General features: G+C 36.7%; 1 protein-coding gene across 1 annotated transcript in view; it reads left to right on the top strand.

The window, feature by feature from the left end:
• PIK3C2G (phosphatidylinositol-4-phosphate 3-kinase catalytic subunit type 2 gamma) overlaps window positions 1-24224 on the top strand; it is a 384724-nt gene that overhangs the window by 230012 nt on the left and 130488 nt on the right. Inside the window, exons 19-22 of the mRNA XM_021690398.2 lie at window positions 4146-4326; window positions 7410-7517; window positions 12816-12908; window positions 14349-14478. Coding sequence (XP_021546073.1) covers window positions 4146-4326; window positions 7410-7517; window positions 12816-12908; window positions 14349-14478 — 512 coding nt within the window. The remainder of the gene's footprint in view (window positions 1-4145; window positions 4327-7409; window positions 7518-12815; window positions 12909-14348; window positions 14479-24224) is intronic.

Here is a 24224-nt window from a genome sequence, read left to right as displayed (position 1 = left end):
TAGGAAGTCATTCGTTATGGGATCATTAACAGCCATGAGCATGAAGAAACAGAGACAATCTCAATATCCAAGGAAAATCTCCCTATCGTGCAATCTGGGGTTTCTATATCTTAGGTCTCTCTGAGTCCACCATGATCCCCTTAATTCAGTCAAATACCTTTATAACATCCTCTAACAACTGTGCTGTTACCTTAGTTTCCTCCTCATTCTTGCTTCTGCTTCTCATCCTTAACACTGTCCAAACCTTTAATCAGCTACATTTTATGCATTTATCGTCATTTTAACATTGTCATGACTTACAGTCTGTAAGAGGTGTACAAAATCATATCAAATTGAATTATATCCTTGGATCTCACAGATATTAGGATAAACAGGTCTCTGGCATTTTCAGATTTACCTCACAGTGTATACACAGTCACATTGCATGCACCTTAAAAGTCTGATATTTCACCACCAAATCGTGATACTTCTCAGTCCCTTGGTCTTAACTTTGAAAATAAAAAAAAAATTATTTGACGCAGGCAATGCTGCTTCTCTTAGGTGACAATGTCTTTTGAAAAAGGTTTCTGTGATGTTCAAGAGAGAGTGGCAGGCTGTTAGCTAATCTTACACACACAGGCAATGGATACAAACTACGGCATGAGTGGTTTAACGCTTCCTTATGTAAAAGTCATCGATGCAGAACTGAGTATCCCTCTACCTCAAATTATATAGTCCGACTTTCTTTGCAGTTGTTTAAAATGAAAGGACACATTAATTTTTCTTGACTGCGTAAGGACACAGGGATGGACTATTTGACCTCTCATGGTCATCTCCTACCTCTACTACTCCACGATTTCAATTCCACAATGTATAAAGACAAACTCTTCATTAGTCGGGTAAAAAGCCATAAAGCTTGAGCCAGATATCACCGGGAGAACATCTGATCTTAGTGGGGATGCAGGGTTGGAATGAGGCATATTCTACAAGGAAAATAATCACAGTGGAATACACTGAATTTTCTTTGCTTTTTATATATATTTTTAGAACACAGTCATATTCTCTCTGCAAATCTTCTCTGCTCTGTTTTATTTTGAGCAAGGAATAAAATTGTGTTTTTCTCCTTGAAAAAAATCAAATATATTTCTAACAAAAAAAATTAAGAGTATTATGAACACAAAATTTTATAATTCTGACAGTTCCCATGACCCCTCTAACCTCTAAAGGTATCTTTTTAAAAAATTATTTTAGTAAAAAGTTTACTTCATCTGTACAAAATAGCTTTTCCTTTTATCATGCATATAGCAGTCAGATTATAGAGTTATACTTATGTACAAGAACTGGTTAAAAATATTTTTAAAACAAGCGACTCAATATTCAAATTGTATGAAAATGCTGGCAGGCATTGATAGAGATATAGAAATATTCTACCTGTCATATTTACCCCAAAGATACAAACGTAGTGATCTGAAGGGGTACATCCACCCCGATGTTTATAGCAACAATGTCCACAATAGCCAAACGTTGGAAAGAGCCAAGATGTCCATCGACAGATGAATGGATAAAGAAGATGTGGTATATATATACAATGGAATATTATGCAGCCATCAAAAGGAATGAAATCTTGCCATTTTCAATGATGTGGATGGAACTGGAGGGTATTATGCTGAGTGAAATAAGTCAATCAGAGAAAGACATGTATCATGATCTCACTGATATGAGGAATTCTTAATCTCAGGAAACAAACTGAGGGTTGCTGGAGAGGTGGGGGGTGGGAGGGTTGGAGTGGCTGGGTGATAGACATTGGGGAGGGTATGTGCTATGGTGAGCGCTGTGAATTGTGTAAGACTGATGAATCACAGACCTGTACCTCTGAAACAAATAATACATTATATGTTAAAAAAAAGAAGATATTAGGAAGGGAAAAATGAAGGGGGGGAAATCAGAGGGGGAGATGAGCCATGAGAGATTATGGACTCTGAGAAACAAACTGAGGGTTCTGGTGGGGGGGGATGGGTTAGCCTGGTGATGGGTATTAAAGAGGGCACATACTGAATGGAGCACTGGTTTGAATTCACGCAAACAATGAATCATGGAACACTACATCAAAAACTAATGATGTAATATATGGTGATTAACATAACATAATAAAAGAAAAAAGAAAAAAGAAAGCTTAAAGAAATATTCTACCTGTCAAGTGTCTAGCTCACTGAAACCCAAGTACACTATAAAATGGTATATTACCCAAGTCCTCAAAATATGGAGAGAATCTGAGAGATATACAATTTTACATAAAATGTCTTAAAAGTTTTACATGTGGATGCTTGCATTTGTGGCTTTCCAATTCACACTCACACAACACTCATTTTCTTAGAGCTTCCAAATAATGACAGGTTTCATTTATTACATCTGACATTCCAAATGCTCACTGTAGGGGTAAGCATAGGAAAACTTCATTGCTATTATTCTTACATTGAAAATAAGCAGGTATCAATGGATTACATTTTTTCATCAATACATCTTTAACTCTTTGAGGGTTTTTTTTAATGCTTTCCAGAGGTAAATAAGAACTGTTATTCCAGGGGTGCCTGGTGGCTCAGTTGTTAAGCATCTGCCTTAGGCTCAGGTCATGATCCCAGGGTCCTGGGATCGAGCCCCGCATCGGGCTCCTTGCTCAGCGGGGAGCCTGCTTCTCCCTCTCCCACTCTCCCTGCTTGTGTTCCCTCTCTCGCTGTCTCTCTCTGTGTCAAAAAATAAATAAAATCTTAAAAAAAAAAAAGAGAGAACTGTTATTCCACTTAAAAGCAAAAGAGGTGCTAGAAGATAAGTTGGCTTCATAACAATGACAAGAGCAAGCCCTCACCTAAAAAAAAGAGAAAAAAGGTAGACTCAATTTTTTTAACTTTTTAACTTAATTTTTCTAAATACATAGAAACAGAGAACATAGAACAAATGAAAATAATGTGTTATAGTCTCTGTAACATAATACAGAAACAGAGATGCAAAATTAAGAATGCAGAATGAAATTCATCTATATACTTTTCAATTGCTCTGCATTTAATCCTTTTTTTAGTATTCTATTCTCACAATAACTTTCTTCTATTTTCTTGAATGTTAAATTTTCAGAGAAGGACAAGACTAGAGACCAGTGAAGATGAAAAGAATCAATCAAAGAGAGGTTAACATTCAAAGGAATAAGGGTTTTGTTTTTGTTTTTGTTTTTGTTTTTTCCTATTTCAGTGGTTTAGGGCATAATAGAAAGTAAAGTTTGAGCATATTAGAATTAGTTTCAAGGCAATAGAAATTGTCACATGGCAGACAGAGTAATAAAATATTTGTTACTTCTCCATTATCTAGCATAGTATTCTCACTTTTTTAAGTGCTATGCCTCCCATGTTCATGACATGAGCAGACAGCCAGGCCGGGACAGAAGTTGGCTGGGGGAGGCCACAAAATATGAACAATGTTGGCTGACTGATAGGTACATTGTGCTAAGCCCTTCTGAATGCATTAGCTCATTCTGTGCTCTGTACAGCTCCACAGAGTCAGCGTTATTACTTTATTTTATAGATAAAGAAATACAATCTCAGCCTAGTTTAGTAACTAACCTAAATTACTTATAAATTACTTATAAGTCAGAGGGCTGAGATTTGAATCCAGAAATGCCTGAAAACAAAAAGCATGTCTTCCTCCAAGTAATCAAGGAGAGATACTTGAAGAAAGAGAAATATGTAGGTATGTGACAGTGGGGGGACATTGCCTTTTGAAGAAAAGTAGGAAAAGGAAGGTTGATGGTTGAGTTCCAATATAGCGTGGTCACTTATAAGTACTATTTCTAAAACATTGTCCTTATTTGAATAAGAAGTCAAAATATGTTCTTAAGTATTTGTTATAGAATTAAGAAGCCTAAAGAAGAAAAAGTGCACTGTGAATTGAAATGAGAAAAGGCAGGTCTCTTATTGATTCTTCACTCTAGGAACCTCATTAGCTATCAGATAGAATTTGATGACTGCCAACGAATAAACAACATTTTCCCCGATTCCAGGCTGTTAAACTGCCCAAAGCCACCAAATACAGATTAGTCTGAAGTGCACTAATTGTTCCTGCTGGAGGTGGTTAAAAAATTAGCTGTGGATACAAGAATTCTTTTTTTCTCTTTCCTTCAGGCTGCTAAAGGATGCACAGAATGAAACTTATTTTAAAAGCTGGTATCAGAAGCTGTTGGCTGCTCTCCAATTCTGTTCAGGAAAAGCCTTGAGTGATGAGTTTTCCAAGGAGAAGAAACTTATTAAAATTCTGGGAGACATCGGGGAAAAAGTCAAGTCTGCCAGTGACCCTCAAAGACAGGTTTGTTGAGAAATTAATCTTCATGTAGTGTTTTCTTTAATCTTTTGTTCAATTAAATTTTAACTTCATAGCTTAGAAAGCAGATTCATTGTCTATACTTAGTTATAAAACACCCAACTCAAATACTTTAATCAAGATTTTTTTTTAAAGATTTTATTTATTTATTTGACACAGAGAGAGTGATAGAGAGAAAGAGAGCACAAGCAGGGGGAGCGGGGGAGGGAGAAGCGGGCTCCCCGCCGAGCAGGGAGCCCGATGCGGGGCTCGATCCCAGGACCCTGGGATCATGACCTGAGCGGAAGGCAGACGCTAAACGGCTGAGCCACCCAGGCGCCCCTCAAGATTTTTTTTCAATTTACAATCCTAAAGTTAATGATAATGTCTACCACAAGGACGTGTTTTTTTAAGATTTTATTTTATTTATTTGTGAGAGAGAGAGAGAAAGAGAGAGAGCACAAGCAAATGGTGGGAGGAGCACATGGGGAGACGGAGAGGAAGAGAATCTCCAGTGGACTCTCCACTGAGTGTGGAGCCCAATATGAGGCTCAATCTCACGACCCTGAAATCATAACCTCAGCCAAAACCAAGACTTGAACGCCTAACTGACTGAGGCACCCAGGTACCCCAATATAGTTTTTTGATCTAAGTAGCCATGCAGCATATGGGGAGTACCTGACAAGGAGAAATAAACTTAAAGGCAGTTTGGTTAAAAAGACCAGATGAAGTAATTTCCTCAAAATGGCAGCACAACTCACACTAGTAGAAGTCCAGAGGGGACTTTTTAGGGTACTCTTGTCCAAGGTACAAAATCGAGGTCTAGATTTTTCTAACACTACGCTAATCAAAATAAAGACTTTTTTGGCAAAACAATTAATTAAATTAAGCAAATCAATAGTGGTGTGGATAGTAAAACTTTCATACTAAAATCCATGAATGATAGTCAAAATATTTGTGTGTTTTTCATTACTGATTATAATAATGGACCTGGCTATTCTTTTTCTTGATCTGATTGAAGAATATTAGTTCTTTTTAATTATCTGCATCACTAGTTTCCCTCACTGATATAGACCACTAAGCAGGTTCTCTTACGTTCAACATTCTAGATGCAGGGAGACAGTGGGCATCTATCCATTGTATTAATAACATCATTCAGGAACAATTAAGTACTTACAGACTGGGAGTTAAGGATGGAAAGATGACTAAAACATGAATTGTGTCCTCAAAGGGAGCACGTAGTTTCTCTCCACCCACTGTCTAAAATCAAAAAGAGTTTTCAATATAATAATATAGAAACATTGACAGGCAAAGTGTCCCAGAATTCTTTCCCAGCCCAGTATTTTTCTTGCTGGAAGTCATTCATTTGATAGAAGTGCCAGAAGCTATGGCCCTTCACCTATATGGGAATAAATGGGAAATAAAAAGCATAAGCATGGAATTTATTCTTAAATGGGAAACATATAAACTCTAGATTGACAGAAAAACCATAAGATAAATAATATGAGCAATAAAAAAACAAGCTTCTATAATTTCTTCATATTACTGCAGATTAATCTTTCTAGTGATAGAAAAAAAATGAAAGCAAGTAAATAAACTGGTTTAAAATTTATAAAATTTATGTACGAGTTTAGTCTTTATTTCTTAGATTTTAAAATTTCTCACATATTTGAGATGCATACAACAGTTAAATAAGTCTGATGCCTTTTTTGACCATTTACATTAAGTTCCAAAAAGCTATTGACATTATTCTTTCAAATAAATATATTTCTCTCACCTAGACTGTTTTTGTGATAACACTTCTTCACATAAAAATAAGAAAATAAAAATAAAGAGATGAAAGAAGCATTTACAATTTCGCACAATTCAAGTTACTGTTAGCTGTTTTTTCTATTTCATTTGAAAAAGTACTATTTAGTGTTGTATGGAAGTGTTGAATCACTGTATTGTACACCTGAAACTAATATTACACTGTATGTTAACTCACAGGGATTTAAATAAAAACTTAAAAAAAACCTTTTTAATAGATAATTCATAATTCTGCAAACCTACTTATAAATTTATATCTGCTTATTCTGACAAAGGCTAGAATGTTTAATATATTAAAATTGTCTCCTTGATTATTTTTCCTCAGATTCCTAGAAGTTATTTCTTTATACATTGTTTTTCTCTGCTGTTTACTATTAAGCCATGTCATCTCATCAAAAATAAAATAAAATAAATAAAAAGTACTAATTAAACTGTGTGAAAGAAGATATTTTTCCACCTTGCTCTTCTGGATTCTGGGAGCAGTAGTTTCTATTATTTGCCAATGACCCAGGAGTAAGAGCTAAGACACTCTTGGGAGTTAATTAAACATTATTAATCTGATACCTTCATTTTTAGAATTGGACTTAAAGAGTTTCTGAAAGTGGGCTGAAAGGAGCTCTTATATTTTGAATTATTGTTTTTCTGCTCTTTTTGTTAGGGGATACACAATTTTAAAGGTGTTGCTTGTGGTTTCAGACCTTCCACAGGTACAGAGAACTGTGGAAGGGAATGAGGCAAGTATCAGGAATATACTCATCGTTATTTAGTAAACCATTTGTTCAAATATATTGCTATTTCTGACAATTGTCATTTTTGCCATTATTGCTCTTAGTATATGTGAATTTTTTTTTCTGAAATGTACTATCACTATTAAGTATAAATCTTGAGGGTTACAAAATAAGATTCCAGGAAATTATCAGAATTGGGTCGTGTCAACAATTACTTAAAGCAGGTATTGTAAGATGTTGGGCCTCAAGTCATAGCCAACCCATCACGTTTTGTTCGAACAGAATAGTTGGTTTTGGTTTTGCTTTTAATTGAATTTAAAATCCTGTAGAAAATGCATGAACTCTTTAGTTCCCCATTTCCCCCAACACTCTCTATTATTTTTAGCACTTTGCTTCCTTATATGTGGCTACATCACCTACTCAACCCCAAAGCATCCAAGTGTGCAACCCCTGAATTAGAGTTTATTTAATCAATAGAAGAAAATTATAACTTGAAAGAAAGTCAAGTTCTTTACAGTTTCTAAAATGCTTTTTCAAATGATTTTTTCACAGGAGGTACTAAAGAAAGAGATTGGCAGACTAGAAGAATTCTTTCAGTGTATAAAGACCTGCCACCTTCCTCTGAACCCTGCCCTGTGTATAAAGGGTATTGATCGTGATGTAAGTCAGTTTATTTAGTACGTAAGTTGAGTACTTTTGTATTGTTTAATTCACTGTATGTTTTTGAAATGGCAAAAACAATTTATAAATTGTCACTGCAAGTATTTTAAGAAAAAAGTAATTGAATCCTATCCAAACTATGTGCTGCATTTGATGCACTGTGTAAGGCTGAGATTGCACTGGCCTCATCACTTGATTTGCTGGTTTAGAAATAAACTATCAGTTCAGTAAAAATAAATAAATAAATAAATAAATAAATAAATAAACAAACTTCTCACTAAATTAATTTCTCAATTTATTCAAAATGGTTGATTTGGTGACCTTAAGCAGGCTGGTTTTAGTTTCATGCTTATTTAGATTATGTGCATACCCATGCTTAATACACTAGGATATTGTGAGCTACAACACCTCAGTTTTTATTTAATTTAAAATTCACTGAAACTCGTCTCAGTGTGCCATATAATATATTTTGTGATTTTACTTATGCCTGGAATGACCTTCCTGGCATCAGAAACAATTTCTTTCTCTTCTTAAGCCTCTATCAGTCACACTTCTCTAACTTAGAATCATTCTTTCTCCTTTTATCTCCATTAACTTTATTAGCCTCCTTCTCAAAAGCCCAAGAGTAGAAAGCACTAATAGAAGAAAGATTGGTAAGTGAGACTCAGAAGTGAAGAGGTTAAACTATCACGCATGCACAATAAATGTTACTTGACTGACATTATAATATAATCAAGAAAACAAATCCAATAATTAGGAGAAAAACTAGACCTTTATTAGTATGAATATAAAAAGTTTTGCTAAAAGGTTGGTACTATTATGTTTACAGCCTTGCTGCCTCAGGCTGAGGGTCACCAGCTCAGGAGTCACCACCCCTAGCACTGTAGCTGGGACCACACTCCTTTTCTATACCTACCTGCAGACAGTGGTACTTTCTTTGAGTCTGGAAAGTATGCCAAGTAAAGCTCCCTCTTTGCTCCATTTGCTCTGGCCAGCTGTGCCTGGCACAATGCTGGGCACCTGTGTGTAGAGCAATAAACAGTGCAGATGTGGCCAGGTGACACTCTCTCCTGAGGAACATTTTAGTCCATCCTACAGTCCTGCCAAACAAGAAAGTCTGAAGGAACATACATCACATCTGAAGATGTGGTGAATGTGGCAAGGTTTCAATCAGAGCCTGCATCAGAGGATCCAAAAGAAAAGAGCCTCTAAGAGTGTAATGAGTATGATAAGACATTTAGAAAGACCTCTCAGTCAATGGTTCTTTTGAGAATCTACTAAGCGGGGAAGCCCCATGAATGCAGCAAACATGGGAAGATCTGTCATCACTACTCCCATCTCATTCAATATCAGAGATTCCATAATTGGAAAAAAAAACTTATAAATGTGCTTTATGCATAAAAACCTTCACGCAGAGTTCCCTACTCATTGACCCTCAAATAACTCATCCTCGGGAGAAGACATAAATTTCATGAGTGTAGGAGGCTTTCATTCAGAGTAAAATCCTTTTCTAACATCAAGTAATTCACATTAGTGAGAAACATTACAGTTGAAATGAGTGTGGGCAAGCTCTCTGTTCCAACAGAAACCATTTTGACCCCCAGAGAATCCATACTGGGAAGAAGCCTTAAGTATAATGAACATAGTAAGGCCTTCAGTCAGGGTAAATGTCTTATTTGACATCAGAGCCTCCACACTAGGGAAGCACAATAAATGCAGGCAGTATGGAAAAGGCTTCAGTCAGAACTCAACCTGTTGGCTATGAGCAAATTCATACCAGAGAAAAACATTTGGAACACAGTGTGGCAAGATAATCAGTCAGAGTAAATGTCTTATTTTATGTCACCTGACTTCACACAAGCAAAAAACCCCTTAAGTATGGAAAATATGCAGTCAAGACACACATTTCGTTATATAACAGAGAATTCACACTGGTGAAAAATCCTATGAATGTGATAGGTATGGGAAGGTCTTTGGTGATAGCACCAAGGTTACGATGTCAAAGAACCCATCTGGGGAGAAACTTTATAAATGCAATGATTGTGGGAAAGCCACTAGTGAGAGTTCACAGTTTATCATGCATCAGAGAGTTCACACTGGAGAGAAGCCCTATGAAGATAGTGAGTATGGGAAAGCCTACAGTCAACATTTTGTTTTAATCACCATCAGTAAACTACACTGGGGAGAAGCACTCACACCAATCCCCTTCTTAAAGTGTGGCTCTCCAAGATAGAGGACAAAGGTCTTAGCTTTGAGTTAAGCCTTCTTTCAAAGAATTTTCACCCTCGTCTCTCCTTGGAACCACTAATTACAATGGGCCATTTCCTATTTTCCTTTGGATCACTAGGGAATGGACCACTTGGGAAAGTGGTTGTAACTTAATGCAATCCTCCTCCACTCCTGGGAAAGTAAGAACCACACACTTCATTTACTAATAGGTTTCTTTCCTTTTCTAAAACTATTTTAAATCTATGTCATTAGTGTTACTTCTCAAGAACAGGGGTCATATCTTTCTTTCTCTATTCCAGCTCTTCTTATATTCTTTTCTCTATTCCAGCTCTTTTATCTCACCATTTACATAAAATTATCTTCCAAGACTCCAACTCATTCTTTCCTGTCTCCTGGTTGTGGCCCTTGCAATCCACTTTTAACAACTAATCTAAATTCTCATTGTTTGCCTTTCCCTACCTAGAAAGCATTTTTTTAAACCTTTTTGCTAATCTCTGTTTTTCCCAATCTTCAAATCCAGCTCATCTCTGGAAGACTTCTCTTCTTTAAGTGCTTCTTCATTCAACTGTGATAAATGGCCTTGTAAATTATTTTCAACTTAATGCATATGTGTTTGTGTTCATACCAACTTTCTGTAGGCTCTTGGAGAGTAGATATGGTATCTCTGATATCATATAAATAATGGTTTGTGCATATTAGTTGTGAAATATAAAATATTTTCGACATGACTCTCAAAAAGCATACTGCATGTGGAAACCAAAATATAAAACAATGAAAGCAAAATAGCTCCGAGTGATATAATTAAGAAGGGCTAAGCCTTGTCTTCATCCTCCCTTTGCCCTTTTTCCCTTCCCTGGACTTGGGATGCCTCAAAGAGACCCCCAAGAATTGGATGAGCACAGTTTGAAAACCACTGATCTAGACTCATTTCTGGCCTAATACAGGATTTCCTAATTCAATACCATGACAGAAGGGCTTATGTTCCCTGACTGACTGATTCTCGAAGCAAGAATTCAGTACTTAACAAGCAGCCTCACCCATTTACTATAAGTCTCAAACTGATTGAGGTTTTGATTTGGATTTCCCTGTTGGCAGGGATGCAGAGAAAGGGGAACACTCCTACACTGTTGGTGGGAATGCAAGCTGGTGCAGCCACTCTGGAAAACAGTATGGAGGTTCCTCAAAAAGTTGAAAATAGAGCTACCATACACCCCAGCAATTGCACTACTGGGTATTTACCCCAAAGATACAAATGTAGGGATCCAAAGGGGTACATACACCCCGATGTTTATAGCAGCAATGTCCACAATAGCCAAACTGTGGAAAGAGCCAAGATGTCCATCGACAGATGAATGGATAAAGAAGATGTGGTGTGTATACACACACACACACACACACACACACACACACACACACACACACTGGAATATTATGCACCCATCAAAAGGAATGAAATCTTGCCATTTGCAATGACGTGGATGGAACTGGAGGGTATTATGCTCAGTGAAATAAGTCAATCAGAGAAAGACATGTATCAAATGATCTCACTGATATGAGGAGTTCTTAATCTCAGGAAACAAACTGAGGGTTGCTGGAGTGGTGGGAGGTGGGAGAGATGGGGTGGCTGGGTGATAGACATTGGGGAGGATATGTACTATGGTGAGTGCTGTGAATTGTGTAAGACTGTTGAATCGCAGACCTGTACCTCTGAAACAAATAATACATTATATGTTTAAAAAAAAAAAAGAAGAAGAAGAAAATAGTAGGAAGGGAAAAATGAAGGGGGGGAATTGGAGGGGAGACAAACCATGAGAGACTATGGACTCTGAGAAACAAACTGAGGGTTCCAGAGGGGAAGGGAGTGGGGAGATGGGTTAGCCTGGTGATGGGTATTAAAGAGAGCATGTACTGCATGGAGCACTGGGTGTTATAAGCAAACAATGAATCATGGAACACTACATCAAAAACTAATAATGTAATGTATGGTGATTAACATAACATAATAATAAAAAAAATCTCAAACTGACTCAGTAAGCAAGGGTTTCCCTTTGCTTAGGGATTAAGTTAGATTTCTGTTGATAGGTTAAGTTAAAAAAATATATATCCTTTCCTCTCTACTTCTAGCAATTTCAGACTTCTCAAAAAATAATGATATTCAAACTGATCCTTCAACATGTATTGATGTCATATTTTACTAAGTTGATAAACTGAAACCATCTTTTATTTAGTATTGATTTAACTCTTCACTGTCAACAGAAAGTCTCTAATAGCCTAAAGACATACACTCAAACAGCTGTAAGAACATAAAAGGAAAATAAGCAACAAGGAAAGTATAATGGAAAGTAGTCAATATCATAAAGCTGAAAATGGAAATGCAAAGTATAACTGAAAGAAAGGAAAGGAGGAAACACACTGTTATTTGTAAAGATAAGAAAATGTTCATTAACAAAAAGGGAAAAAGAATGCATTTTTTTTTTTGAGTATCTAATTAGTGTCAGGCACTGTACTGTGGAAGGTCTTTTATATCTATTAGCCCATATATCTATTACAAATATGCTTGAGATAGGTGTTATTATCCCCATTTTACAGTGGGATACAAACATTTAAGTAGCTTGTCCAAGGTCTTGCAGCTAGTAAGTTACAAAGTTCAAATTTGAACTTCTTAACCGTATATCCATATTTCCTTAATGTATTCTGCAGGGAAGAAATAATTAAAAGGAAATCAATTTTTGAATAGCAATTTTATCTTTTAGATATTAACTATCATAAACACAATGCCTACATACTACTTAGTTTATTTAAATCCCCAACATTTCATCACTGTTCAGTGAGAAAAAGAGTAGAAGCTGCCAAGAGGCTGGATTTTTAGTTTCTAAGTAAAGGCTTTGGTTAGTAGACTGAAGTTGTTTTGTTGTTTTTAATAAATATGTTTATTTGTTCCAAAGTGTAAAAATTATTCATACGTGTTACATTTGCTCATATAACAAATTATGCAAGAGGCCCATGATTTCAGGGAAAGTGTTCTTTTTGCTTTATTTTGCTCACCATTTTTCTTTTCCCTTTCTATAGGCATGTTCATATTTCACATCTCACGCTTTGCCATTGAAGATTACTTTCATCAATGCTAACCCAATGGGCAAAAACATCGGCGTCATTTTTAAGGTACAAAAACATCAAATTGATTTCACAGGTAGAATTATTGATTTATTTCTTGCAAAAAGGAATTATTATAGGTATTTTCCTCTGACAACCACACAGAGGATTCCAGTTATTTTTGATTCTGCATTTTTACAGAATTATAGTACATGTCAAACAATGATTGACAATAAATCAATCATTACTGGCTCAAGCTAGTGAACCTTCAGTGAAAAACTTAAGAAGATATGTTTCAATAAATGAAATTATACATTTTTGAGTAGCACAGAAAGTGGAATGTGTGGTGAACCCCTAGTGAGTTTTCTTTTGATTTAGTTACTAAATTAAAATCAATATTAGCTAAAATTCAAATTATATGTTAATTTAACATAAAATTCTTATCTGCAGGCAGTTGCTTATTTTAGTAATTTGGATTATTTTCTTATTTTCAAATAAATAGAGGCCAAGTCAGTCTTTATCATGAATCACATAGGAAAGTAGAGTAAAATGTAGTTACAGGGGTACAGACAAGTAGGAAAGAGGGACCAAAGAAGAAGCTGTGAGTGAAAAGGAAGACTTTAGAGCCATTCTGTTAATTTAATCAAGTATTCAGCCAAACCAGATAATCAGGTCTCAGAGTGATTTATTTGGTGGATTTTGACTATTTTTGAGGATAATTTTTAGCACACCCATACTTTGGCTTTGACCTGTGTAACTTCAAGCATTAATGGTCACGAAACAGCACATTTTGGGTGAAGAAAAAAAAAAATACCACAAATTTCATCTTGGAATATTTTTCTGCATATAATTTAGAAAACATTTTCAAAACCAAACCTGTTAGTTTAAAAGCAGAAAACTAACCTTCCCCTCTGGATATATTCCATTTCCTTCACCTATGCTAGAAAATTACCCCTTAATCATTTCTTATTATCAAAGGCTGTTTACTCTGAAAACTTTTTAACCACCTTCATAATATAAGAAGTCAATGATTTAAAGTCGGATGAATCCTATGTGTGCTATTTATACTCTTAGTCAAGAAGCTCTTGGTATTCTAACTGTATATCAGCATATAAATTTATGGCATACCAAATAATGTTTTAGTTAGAAAGAAATCTCTCTTGGCTGAGTTTAAAATTTGAATAAACATTCATCAAGCCTCTCTTCACTAGACTTTAAATCTAAGATATTGCACGTGGATGATAAATTAAAAGATTATTATCAGCGAACAACATTCCAAGCAACTTCTAATTTGATGGCTGAAGCTTCTGTAATCATTTAAAGGAAAGTTCTTATTTTCTTTAATCTTCTTTCAGAAACACAAGGCGTTCTTAATACTAACAAAACAATTGAAACCATCCTAAGTTGGGCTGGAAATATATTGGAGGAAAGAAATGACATATACCATATTTGAAGGCCTTTAATGGAATTCAAAGAGAAATCTAGAGGCTATAATTTTGTTTTTAACAGGCCGGAGATGATCTTCGTCAGGATATGCTTGTTCTGCAGATTATTCAAGTGATGGACAATATTTGGCTGCAGGAGGGCTTGGATATGCAAATGATCATTTATAGATGTTTATCCACAGGAAAAGGTCAAGGTCAGTATAGATTAGAAAGTGATTTGACTTACATTATTTATCTCAAACATTCACTGGTAACATGACACCGAACTTTCCACAGCCTTCATTTTAGACTATAAATTTTAAAGTCAAAAGAACAATACAAAGTCATTCTTCTTCCTTAAAGAGAATTATTTTCAAAAGTGGTAAGTCAAAGTAATTTAGAATGTCAAAGAATGTAATGTCTTTTTTGATATTAATTAGGATTTTGACAATCCAAATGTTAACTGTGGTATCTTTTTGTGTGTCTTCTGTATGTTTTTTCTCTTTTTTAAAGATAATAACAGAAAAGCTTATTCATTCAAAAAAATTCAATTGTTGCCTATTAACACAAAATTTACAAAGTTGCAAATGCTTAAATTAGTTCTGAACATTCTAAATATATTATAAATCTGCATTTAATTTCTAAAAGACCTTTAAATAAATCATAATATCAGCAGTCAAAGATGTCCAAACATGCAAATTTTGAACATACTTTTTTTTCTTTATAAAAGCCAAGATGTTAATATGGAAATATAATTACATTTATACACATTTTCAATAAAAGTAACATCGGTGGTCCACCCAAATTATTACCATCACAAGTGAAAGTTGTACTTAATTACAATCATGCTGAATTGAAGAAATAATTCCCAAAATACTTTATAATCTTTTTTGAATGTGGTCACTGCCACTTAGAATTTCATTCAACTAATTGGTAGGATAGCAAATACATCTGCATAAACAAAAGGATAAAAAAAATCATAGAACTAGAAAAGGGACCTAGAACCATGTAGTTGTTGTTATTCAGGCAGGGCTACAATTTAAACCTAACAGAAAAACTATCATTGTCTGCCCCCCAGTTCCTGAGGTCCCACCACAAGCCTCAGTACCCCAGCCAACTGTGACTTGAAATTTTAGAAGCTAGGTATGGAAGTACCTCCGTGTTAGGTTAACTTGCAACCTGATACTTCAGGATGACTCTATTACAAGTCATACTACCCAATTATTTTGATTATTTTGATAATAGGACTCTTGCTTCCATGACAAGTATCCCAAAATTGCAGATGTCATAAGACAAACAAGCTATTAATCCTCCTATCTACCAACATTCTTCTGTAGTTGTTAAGATTTGAAAGAGCATTATATTGGCAAAATACTTCTTCAAGAAAAATAGAAATCATTAAAGCAAACATCATGTTTAGAAGATCAGGTTCCATTTTTAATATGCTTCAAAGGCTTATTGAATATCTATTATTTTCAAGAAATATCACAAAGTAAGGTAAGGAATACTAAAATGAGGTAAACAGAGTTGCTACCCATAAAGGAGAGTATATTCCAGGCCAGAAGTTTGCATGACTTTATCAACATTATTGTTGATTATAATTCTTATGACTAAGGGGGAGGAGAAAAGTGGCAGAGGAGTAGGAAACCTAAATTTCATCTGGTCCCAGGAATTCAGCTAGATAGGGATCAAACCATTCTGAACAACTATGAATAGGATATCAAAGAAAAGAATAGCAGCAACTCTCAGAACAGAAAAGTGACCACTTTCTGGAAGGTAGGACATGCGGAGAAGTGAATCCGAGGCGATACTTGGGAAGATAGATGGCCGGGGAGGGGTCCTCCGTCAGCCGCTTCCCACAAGTGATAGAGCAGCAGAGGATAAAATCAGAACTTTTAGAAGTCTGCTCCACTGAAGGACGTCACTCCGTGGCTAAGCGGGGTGTGGAACCCTCACTGGGACAGTGTGGTCTTAGGACCCTCGGGGTCACAGAAAGACCGGGGGTGCCTGAGTGTGGCAGAACTCCCAGGTATTGGACCAGGGAAGCTGGCTGCAGAGATGGAGCCGAGGAGCGGGCTCTCAGCTCGGCGTTGCCGTAAATTGTGATCCGCAGCACAGTCGGGTCACTGCTCTTCCAGCAGGGATCCAACAAGTGGCAGATCTGGGGAAACTCCCCTTCCTCCCCCTGGAGGGGCGGTGCAGGAGCACACCACAGGGATCTGCTGGGTTTGGAGACACCACATGGGGTCGTGTGCCAGAGATAGAAATGCTTGGTCGCAGGCGGGTGAGCACGGAGTGCGGCCGGAAACTGGGGAGACGGGTGTGACTGGCTGCTTTTCTCTGGGGGCTCATGGAGTAGTGGGGCCCCAAGTTCTCAGCTCCTCGGGTCGGAGATTGGGAGGCCGCCATTTTCACTCTCGTCCTCCAAAGCTGTACTGAAAGCTCGCAGGGAACAAAAGCTCCTGAGAGCAAACCTGAGCAGATTACTTAGCCTGGAATAGGCGAGGGCAGGGCAATTCTGAGTCCAGCAAAGACTTTTGGGAACCACGGCAACAGGCCCCTTCCCAGAAGATCAGCAAGAACAGCCAGCCAAGACCAAGTTTACCGATCAATGAGAACGGCAGAACTCCAGCGCTAGGGGAATACTGCACATAGAATCCATGGTTTTTTACCCATGATTCTTTAGTCTTTCAAAGTTAATTTGTTTAATTTTCTTTTTTTTCCTATTTTTTCTTTTTTGAATTTTTCTTTTTCCCTTTTTCAACCAATATCATATCAACCCTTTTTTTTTAATCTTTTTTATTTTTCATTTTTAGAGTCATATTCTATCCCTTCATAGTAGTTAACCTTATTTTTGGTATATATATATAAGTTGCTCTCACTTTAAAATTTTGGGATACAGTTTCTTCTAACAGAACAAAATATACCCTAAATCTCTAGTGTATGGCTTTGTTCTAGTCTCCTGCCTGATCACATTCTCTCCCTTTTTTTTTTCTAAATCCTCTTCTTTCTTTTTTCAACCACTTCTTATCTTATCAATTCCTTTTATAAAATCTTTTTTTTTATATATTTATTTGAGAGTGAGAATGAGAGAGCATGAGAGGGGGAGGGTCAGAGGGAGAAGCAGACTCCCTGCCAAGCAGGGAGCCCGATGCAGGACTCGATCCCAGGACTCCAGGATCATGACCTGAGCCGAAGGCAGTCGCTTAACCAACTGAGCCACCCAGGCACCCCCCTTTTATAAAATCTTTTATAATTTTCATCTTTACAGTCATATTCCATCCCTTCATTTTATTTACCCTTATTTTTGTACATATATAAGTTTTTATTTCTTTAAAATTTTGGGACGCACTTTCTTCTAACAGACCAAAATGCACCAAAATCTAGTGTGTGGCACTGATCTATGCACCAGCCTGATCATATTTGATCATAGTCTGTTTTTTGTTTGTTTGTTTTTATCTTTTTCTTTTTCTTTTTTCTTTCTTTCCCTTTCTTTTCCCCCAGTTTCAGGTCTCTTCTGATTTGTTTAGTGTATATTTTTCTGGGGTTGTTGTTACCCTGTTAGCATTCTGTTCTCTCATTCATCTATTGTCCTTTGGAAAAAATGACAAGATGGAAAAAAAATCATCTCAAAAAAAAAAAAAAAAGAACAAGAGGCAGTACCAACTGCCAGGGCCTTAATCAATACGGACATTAGTAAAATGTCAGAACTAGAGTTCAGAATGACGACTTTAAAGATATTAGCTGGGCTTGAAAAAAGCATGGAAGATCTTAGAGAAACCTTTTCTGGAGAAATAAAAGAACTAAAATCTAACCAAGTCGAAATCAAAAAGGCTATTAATGAAGTGCAATCAAAAATGGAGGCTCTAACTGCTAGGATAAATGAAGCAGAAGAGAGGATTAGTGATCTAGGCTAAATGATGGAAATTAAAAAAGCTGAGATAAAGAGAGATAAACAACTAATGGATCATGAGGGAAGAATTCGAGAGATAAATGATACAATAAGATGAAACAAGATTAGAATAATTGGGAGCCCAGAAGAAGAAGAAAGAGGCGGGGGGCAGAAGGTATATTGGAGCAACTTATAGCAGAGAACTTCCCTAATTTGGGGAAGGACACAGGCATCAAAATCCAGGAGGCACAGAGAACCCCTCTCAAAATCAATAAAAATAGGTCAACACCCCAACATCTAATAGTAAAACTTACAAGTCTCAGAGACAAAGAGAAAATCCTGAAAGCATCTTGGGACAAGATCTGTAACCTACAATCATAGAAACATTAGATCGGCAACAGACCTATCCACAGAGACCTGACAGGCCAGAAAGGATTGGCATGATATATTCAGAGCACTAAATGAGAAAAATATGCAGCCAAGAATACTATATCCAGCTAGGCTGTCATTGAAAATAGAAGGAGAGATCAAAAGCTTCCAGGACAAACAAAAACTAAAGGAATTTGCAAACACAAAACCAGCCCTACGAGAAATATTGAAAGGGGTTCTCTAAGCAAAGAGAGAGCCTAAAAGTAACATAGACCAGAAAGGAACAGAGACAATATACAGCAACAGTCACCTTACAGGCAATACAAAGGCACTAAATTCCTATCTTTCAATAGTTACCCTGAATGTAAATGGGCTAAATGCCCCAATCAAAAGACACAGGCTATCAGATTGGATAAAAAAACAAGACCCATCGATATGCTGTCTGCAAGAGACTCATTTTAGACCCAAAGACACCCCCAGATTGAAAGTGAGGGGCTAGAAAACCATTTACCATGCTAATGGACACCAAAAGAAAGCTGGGGTGGCAATCCTTCTATCAGACAAATTAGATTTTAAACCAAAGACTATAATTAGAGATGAGGAAGGACACTATATCCTACTTAAAGGGTCTATCCAACAAGAAGATCTAACAATTGTAAATATCTATGCCCCTAACATGGGAGTGGCCAATTATATAAGCCAATTAATAACAAAGCAAAGAAACACATCAACAACAATACAGTAATAGTGGGGGACTTTAACACCCCCCTCACTGAAATGGACAGATCCTCTAAGCAAAAGATCAACAAGGAAATAAAGACTTTAAATGACACACCAGACCAAATGGATCTCACAGATATATTCAGAACATTCCACCCAAAAGCAACAGAATACACATTCTTCTCTACTGCCCATGGAACATTCTCCAGAATAGATCACATCCTAGGTCATAAATCAGGTCTCAACTGGTACCAAAAGATTGGGATCATTCCCTGCCTATTTTCAGACCACAATGCTTTGAAACTAGAACTCAATCACAAGAGGAAAGTCGGAAAGAACTCAAATACATGGAGGCTAAAGAGCATCCTACTGAAGAATGAATGGGTCAACCAGGAAATTAAAGAAGAATTAAAAAAATACATGGAAACCAATGAAAATGAAAATACAACTGTTCAAAATCTTTGGGATGCAGCAAAGGCAGTCCTAAGAGGGAAGTATATAGCAATACAAGCCTCTCTCAAGAAATAAGAAAGGTGTCAAATACACAACCTAACTCTACACCTAAAGGAGCTGGAGAAAGAACAGCAAATAAAACCTAAACCCAGCAGGAGAAGATAAATAATAAAGATCAGAGCAGAAATCAATGAAATAGAAACCAAAGGAAGAGTAGAACAGATCAACGAAACTAGGAGCTTGTTCGTTGAAAGAATTAACAAGATTGACAAACCCCTGGCCAGACTTATCAAAAGAAAAGAGAAATGACCCAAATCAAGAAAATCATGAATGAAAGAGGAGAGATCACAACCAACACCAAAGAAATACAAACAATTATAAGAACATATTATGAGCAACAATATGCCAGCAAATTAGATAATCTGGAAGAAATGGATGCATTCCTAGATATGTATCAACTACCAAAACTGAACCAGGAAGAAATAAAAAACCTGAACAGACCTATAACCACTAAGGAAATTGAAGCAGTCATCAAAAATCTCCCAACAAACAAAAGCCCAGGGCCAAATGGCTTCCCAGGGGAAATCTACCAAACATTTAAAGAAGAATTAATACCTATTCTTCTGAAACTATTCCAAAAAATAGAAATGGAAGGAAAACTTCCAAACTCGTTTTATGAGGCCAGCATTACCTTGATCCCAAAACCAGACAAAGACCCCATCAAAAAGGAGAATTACAGACCAATATCCTTGATGAACATGGATGCAAAAGTTCTCACCAAAATACTAGCCAATAGGATCCAACAGTACATTAAAAGGATTATTTACCACGACCAAGTGGGATTTATCCCTGGGCTGCAAGGTTGGTTCAACATCCACAAATCAATCAATGTGTTACAATACATTAATAAAAGAAAGAACACGAACCATATGATCCTCTCAATAGATGCAGAAAAAGCATTTGACAAAGTACAGTACCCTATCTTGATCAAAACTCTTCAGAGTATAGGGATAGAGGGCACAAACCTCAATATCATAAAAGCCATCTATGAAAAACCCACAGCAAATACCATTCTCAATGGGGAAAAACTAAGTACTTTCCCCCTAAGGTCAGGAACATCACAGGGATGTCCACTATCACCACTGCTATCCAACATAGTATTAGAAGTCCTACCCACAGCAAGCAGACAACAAAAAGAAATAAAAGGCATCCGAATTGGCAAAGAAGTCAAACTCTCACTCTTTGCAGATGATATGATACTTTATGTGGAAAACCCAAAAGAGTCCACCCCAAAACTGCTAGAACTCATACAGCAATTCAGTAAAGTGGCAAGATATAAAATCAATGCACAGAAATCAGTGGCATTCCTATACACCAACAACAAGACAGAAGAAAGAGAAATTAAGGAGTCGATCCCATTTACAATTGCACCCAAAACCATAAGATACCTAGGAATAAATCTAACCAAAGAGGCAAAGAATCTGTACTCAGAAAACGATAAAATACTCATGAAAGAAATTGAGGAAGACACAAAGAAAGGGAAAAACGTTCCATGTTCATGGATTGGAAGAACAAATATTGTAAAGATGTCAATGCTACCTAGAGCAATCTACACATTTAATGCAATCCCTATCAAAATACCATCCACTTTTTTCAAAGAAATGGAACAAATAATCCTAAAATTTGTATGGAACCAGAAAAGACCCTGAATAGTCAGAGGAATATTGAAAAAGAAAAGCAAAGCTGGTGGCATCACAATTCCAGACTTCAAGGTGTATTACAAAGCTGTCATCATCAAGACAGTATGGTACTGGCACAAAAACAGACACATAGATTAATGGACCAGAATAGAGAGCCCAGAAATAAACTCTCAACTCTATGGTCAACTAATCTTTGACAAAGCAGGAAAGAATGTCCAATGGAAAAAAGACAGTCTCTTCAACAAATGGTGTTGGGAAAATTGGACAGCCACATGCAGAAGAATGAAACTGGACCATTTGCTTACAGCACACACAAAAATAGACTCAAAATGGTTGAAAGACCTCAACCATCAAAATCCTAAAGGAGAACACAGGCAGCAACCTCTTCGACCTCAGCCGCAGCAACTTCTTCCTAGAAATATCGCCAAAGGCAAGGGAAGCGAGGGCAAAAATGAACTATTGGGACTTCATCAAGATAAAAAGCTTTTGCATAGCAAAAGAAACAGTCAACAAAACCAAAAGACAACTGACAGAATGGGAGAAGATATTTGCAAATGACATATCAGATAAAGGGCTAGTATCCAAAATCTATAAAGAACTTATCAAACTCAACACCCAAAGAACAAATGATCCAATCAAGAAATGGGCAGAAGACATGAACAGACATTTTTCCAAAGAAGACATCCAAATGGCCAACAGACACATGAAAAAGTGCTCAACATTGCTCAGCATCAGGGAAATCCAAATCAAAACCTCAGTGAGATACCACCTCACACCAGTCAGAATGGCTAAAATTAACAAGTCAGGAAATGACAATGTTGGCAAGAATGAGGAGAAAGAGGAACCCTCCTACACTGTTGGTGGGAATGAAAGCTGGGCAGCCACTCTGGAAAACAGTATGGAGGTTCCTCAAAAAGTTGAAAATTGAGCTGCCCTACGACCCAGCAATTGCACTACTGGGTATTTACCCCAAAGATACAAATGTAGGGATCCGAAGGGGTACGTGCACCCCGATGTTTATAGCAGCAATGTCTACAATAGCCAAACTGTGGAAAGAGCCAGGGTGTCCATCGACAGATGAATGGATAAAGAAGCAGTGGTATATATATACAATGGAATATTATGCAGCCATCAAAAGGAATGAAATCTTGCCATTTGCAATGACGTGGATGGATCTGGAGGGTATTATGCTGAGTGAAATAAGTCAATCAGAGAAAGACATGTATCATATGATCTCACTGATATGAGGAATTCTTAATCTCAGGAAAGAAACTGAGGGTTGCTGGAGTGGTAGTGGGTGGGAGGGATGGGGCGGCTGGGTGATAGACATTAGGGAGGGTATGTGCTATGTTGAACACTGTGAATTGTGTGAGACTGTTGAATCGCAGACCTGTACCTCTGAAACAAATAATACATTATATGTAAAAAAAAAAAAAAAGAAGAAGAAGAAGAAGATGATATCAGGAAGGGAAAAATGAAGGGGGGGAAATCAGATGGGGAGACCAACCAGGAAAGACTATAGACTCTGAGAAACAAACTGAGGGTTCAGAGGGGAGGAGAGTGGGGGGATAGGTTAGCCTGGTGATGGGTATTAAAGAGGGTACATACTGAATGGAACACTAGGTGTCATAATCAATCAATCATGGAACACTACATCAAAAACTAATAATGTAATGTATGGTGATTAACATAACATAATAAAATAAAAAAAAAATTCTCATGACTACTTTGTATATGATGTCCTAGGAGTTTGGGGGGAGATTATCAGGGCAAATAAAAATTCTTTAAGATTTATTTTATTGCTGGCTCTCCAAATCTGATGGGCATAAAAATTACTTAGGGAAATTGAGGGAATAGATATAACCAGGCCCCAACCAAGTACTAAATCAGGTTTTCTATTTGGGTATTAAAGAGGGGAAGGGGTTCCCATGTCTCTGTAACTGTATAAAGCTGCTCCAGTGTTTCTGTGCACTCCATTTTGAGAGCTACTGCCTTATATGATACCACCTTAAAAAGTTTTGTCCCTAAGAACCCAGCAGCATTGACATCACCTGGGAGTTTGTTAGAAATGCAGAATCTCAGGACTCACCCCCACCCTAAAGAATCAGAACCTACATTTTAACAAGATTCCTAAATGATACAAATATGCACTAAAATTGGAGAAACTCTGCATTAGAGGACTATAAGAATAGAACTACACGGATTACTCAATGCACACAGAATTGTTATAAGTATTTAAAAGGTGTATGATACATACTAGCTTAAAATGTATAAGATATAATTTATCGTTTTAATTGATACGCAAAATTTAGCCACCGTGATTATTATAAATTAGGTGCAAGGTTTTCAGAGTAGTCAGCAATGTAAGTGTTATGATAAATGGCTTGGGATTTAGCAAAGATTAGTTCCCTAAAGACAAATGTGATCTGAAAAGTAACTGATATTGTTACAGCACAGTATCTAAGTGGTGCTAATGATCTAAATCTTAATTTTGGTCACGGTCAAATGTGAGGCAGTGAAGCACTAAAGAGCCAGACAGGAGGTGATTTCCCTTTAGAAGGATTAAGTGGAAGAACTGGAAACATGAGGGAAATGTTCAGGGTTAGAAAGAGGAATCACCTCTTTCTAAAGTAATTACATTACTACTAAATGTAATGCTTTACATTTGCTATCTCAGTTAATACCCATCAGAAAATCCGCACAAGAGCCAAGTACTGTTAGCTATAATATTAAGGATATGCCCAAGATCTGGAGTGTTAAGTTTTTCTTTCTTTCTTTCTTTTTCTTTCTTTCTTTCTTTCTTTCTTTCTTTCTTTCTTTCTTTCTT

Source organism: Neomonachus schauinslandi, chromosome 5, assembly GCF_002201575.2.
Source record: "Neomonachus schauinslandi chromosome 5, ASM220157v2, whole genome shotgun sequence".
Classification (NCBI taxonomy): domain Eukaryota; kingdom Metazoa; phylum Chordata; class Mammalia; order Carnivora; family Phocidae; genus Neomonachus; species Neomonachus schauinslandi.
The sequence above is the reverse complement of the archived record's forward strand: the minus strand, read 5'-3'. Positions and strand labels throughout refer to the sequence as shown.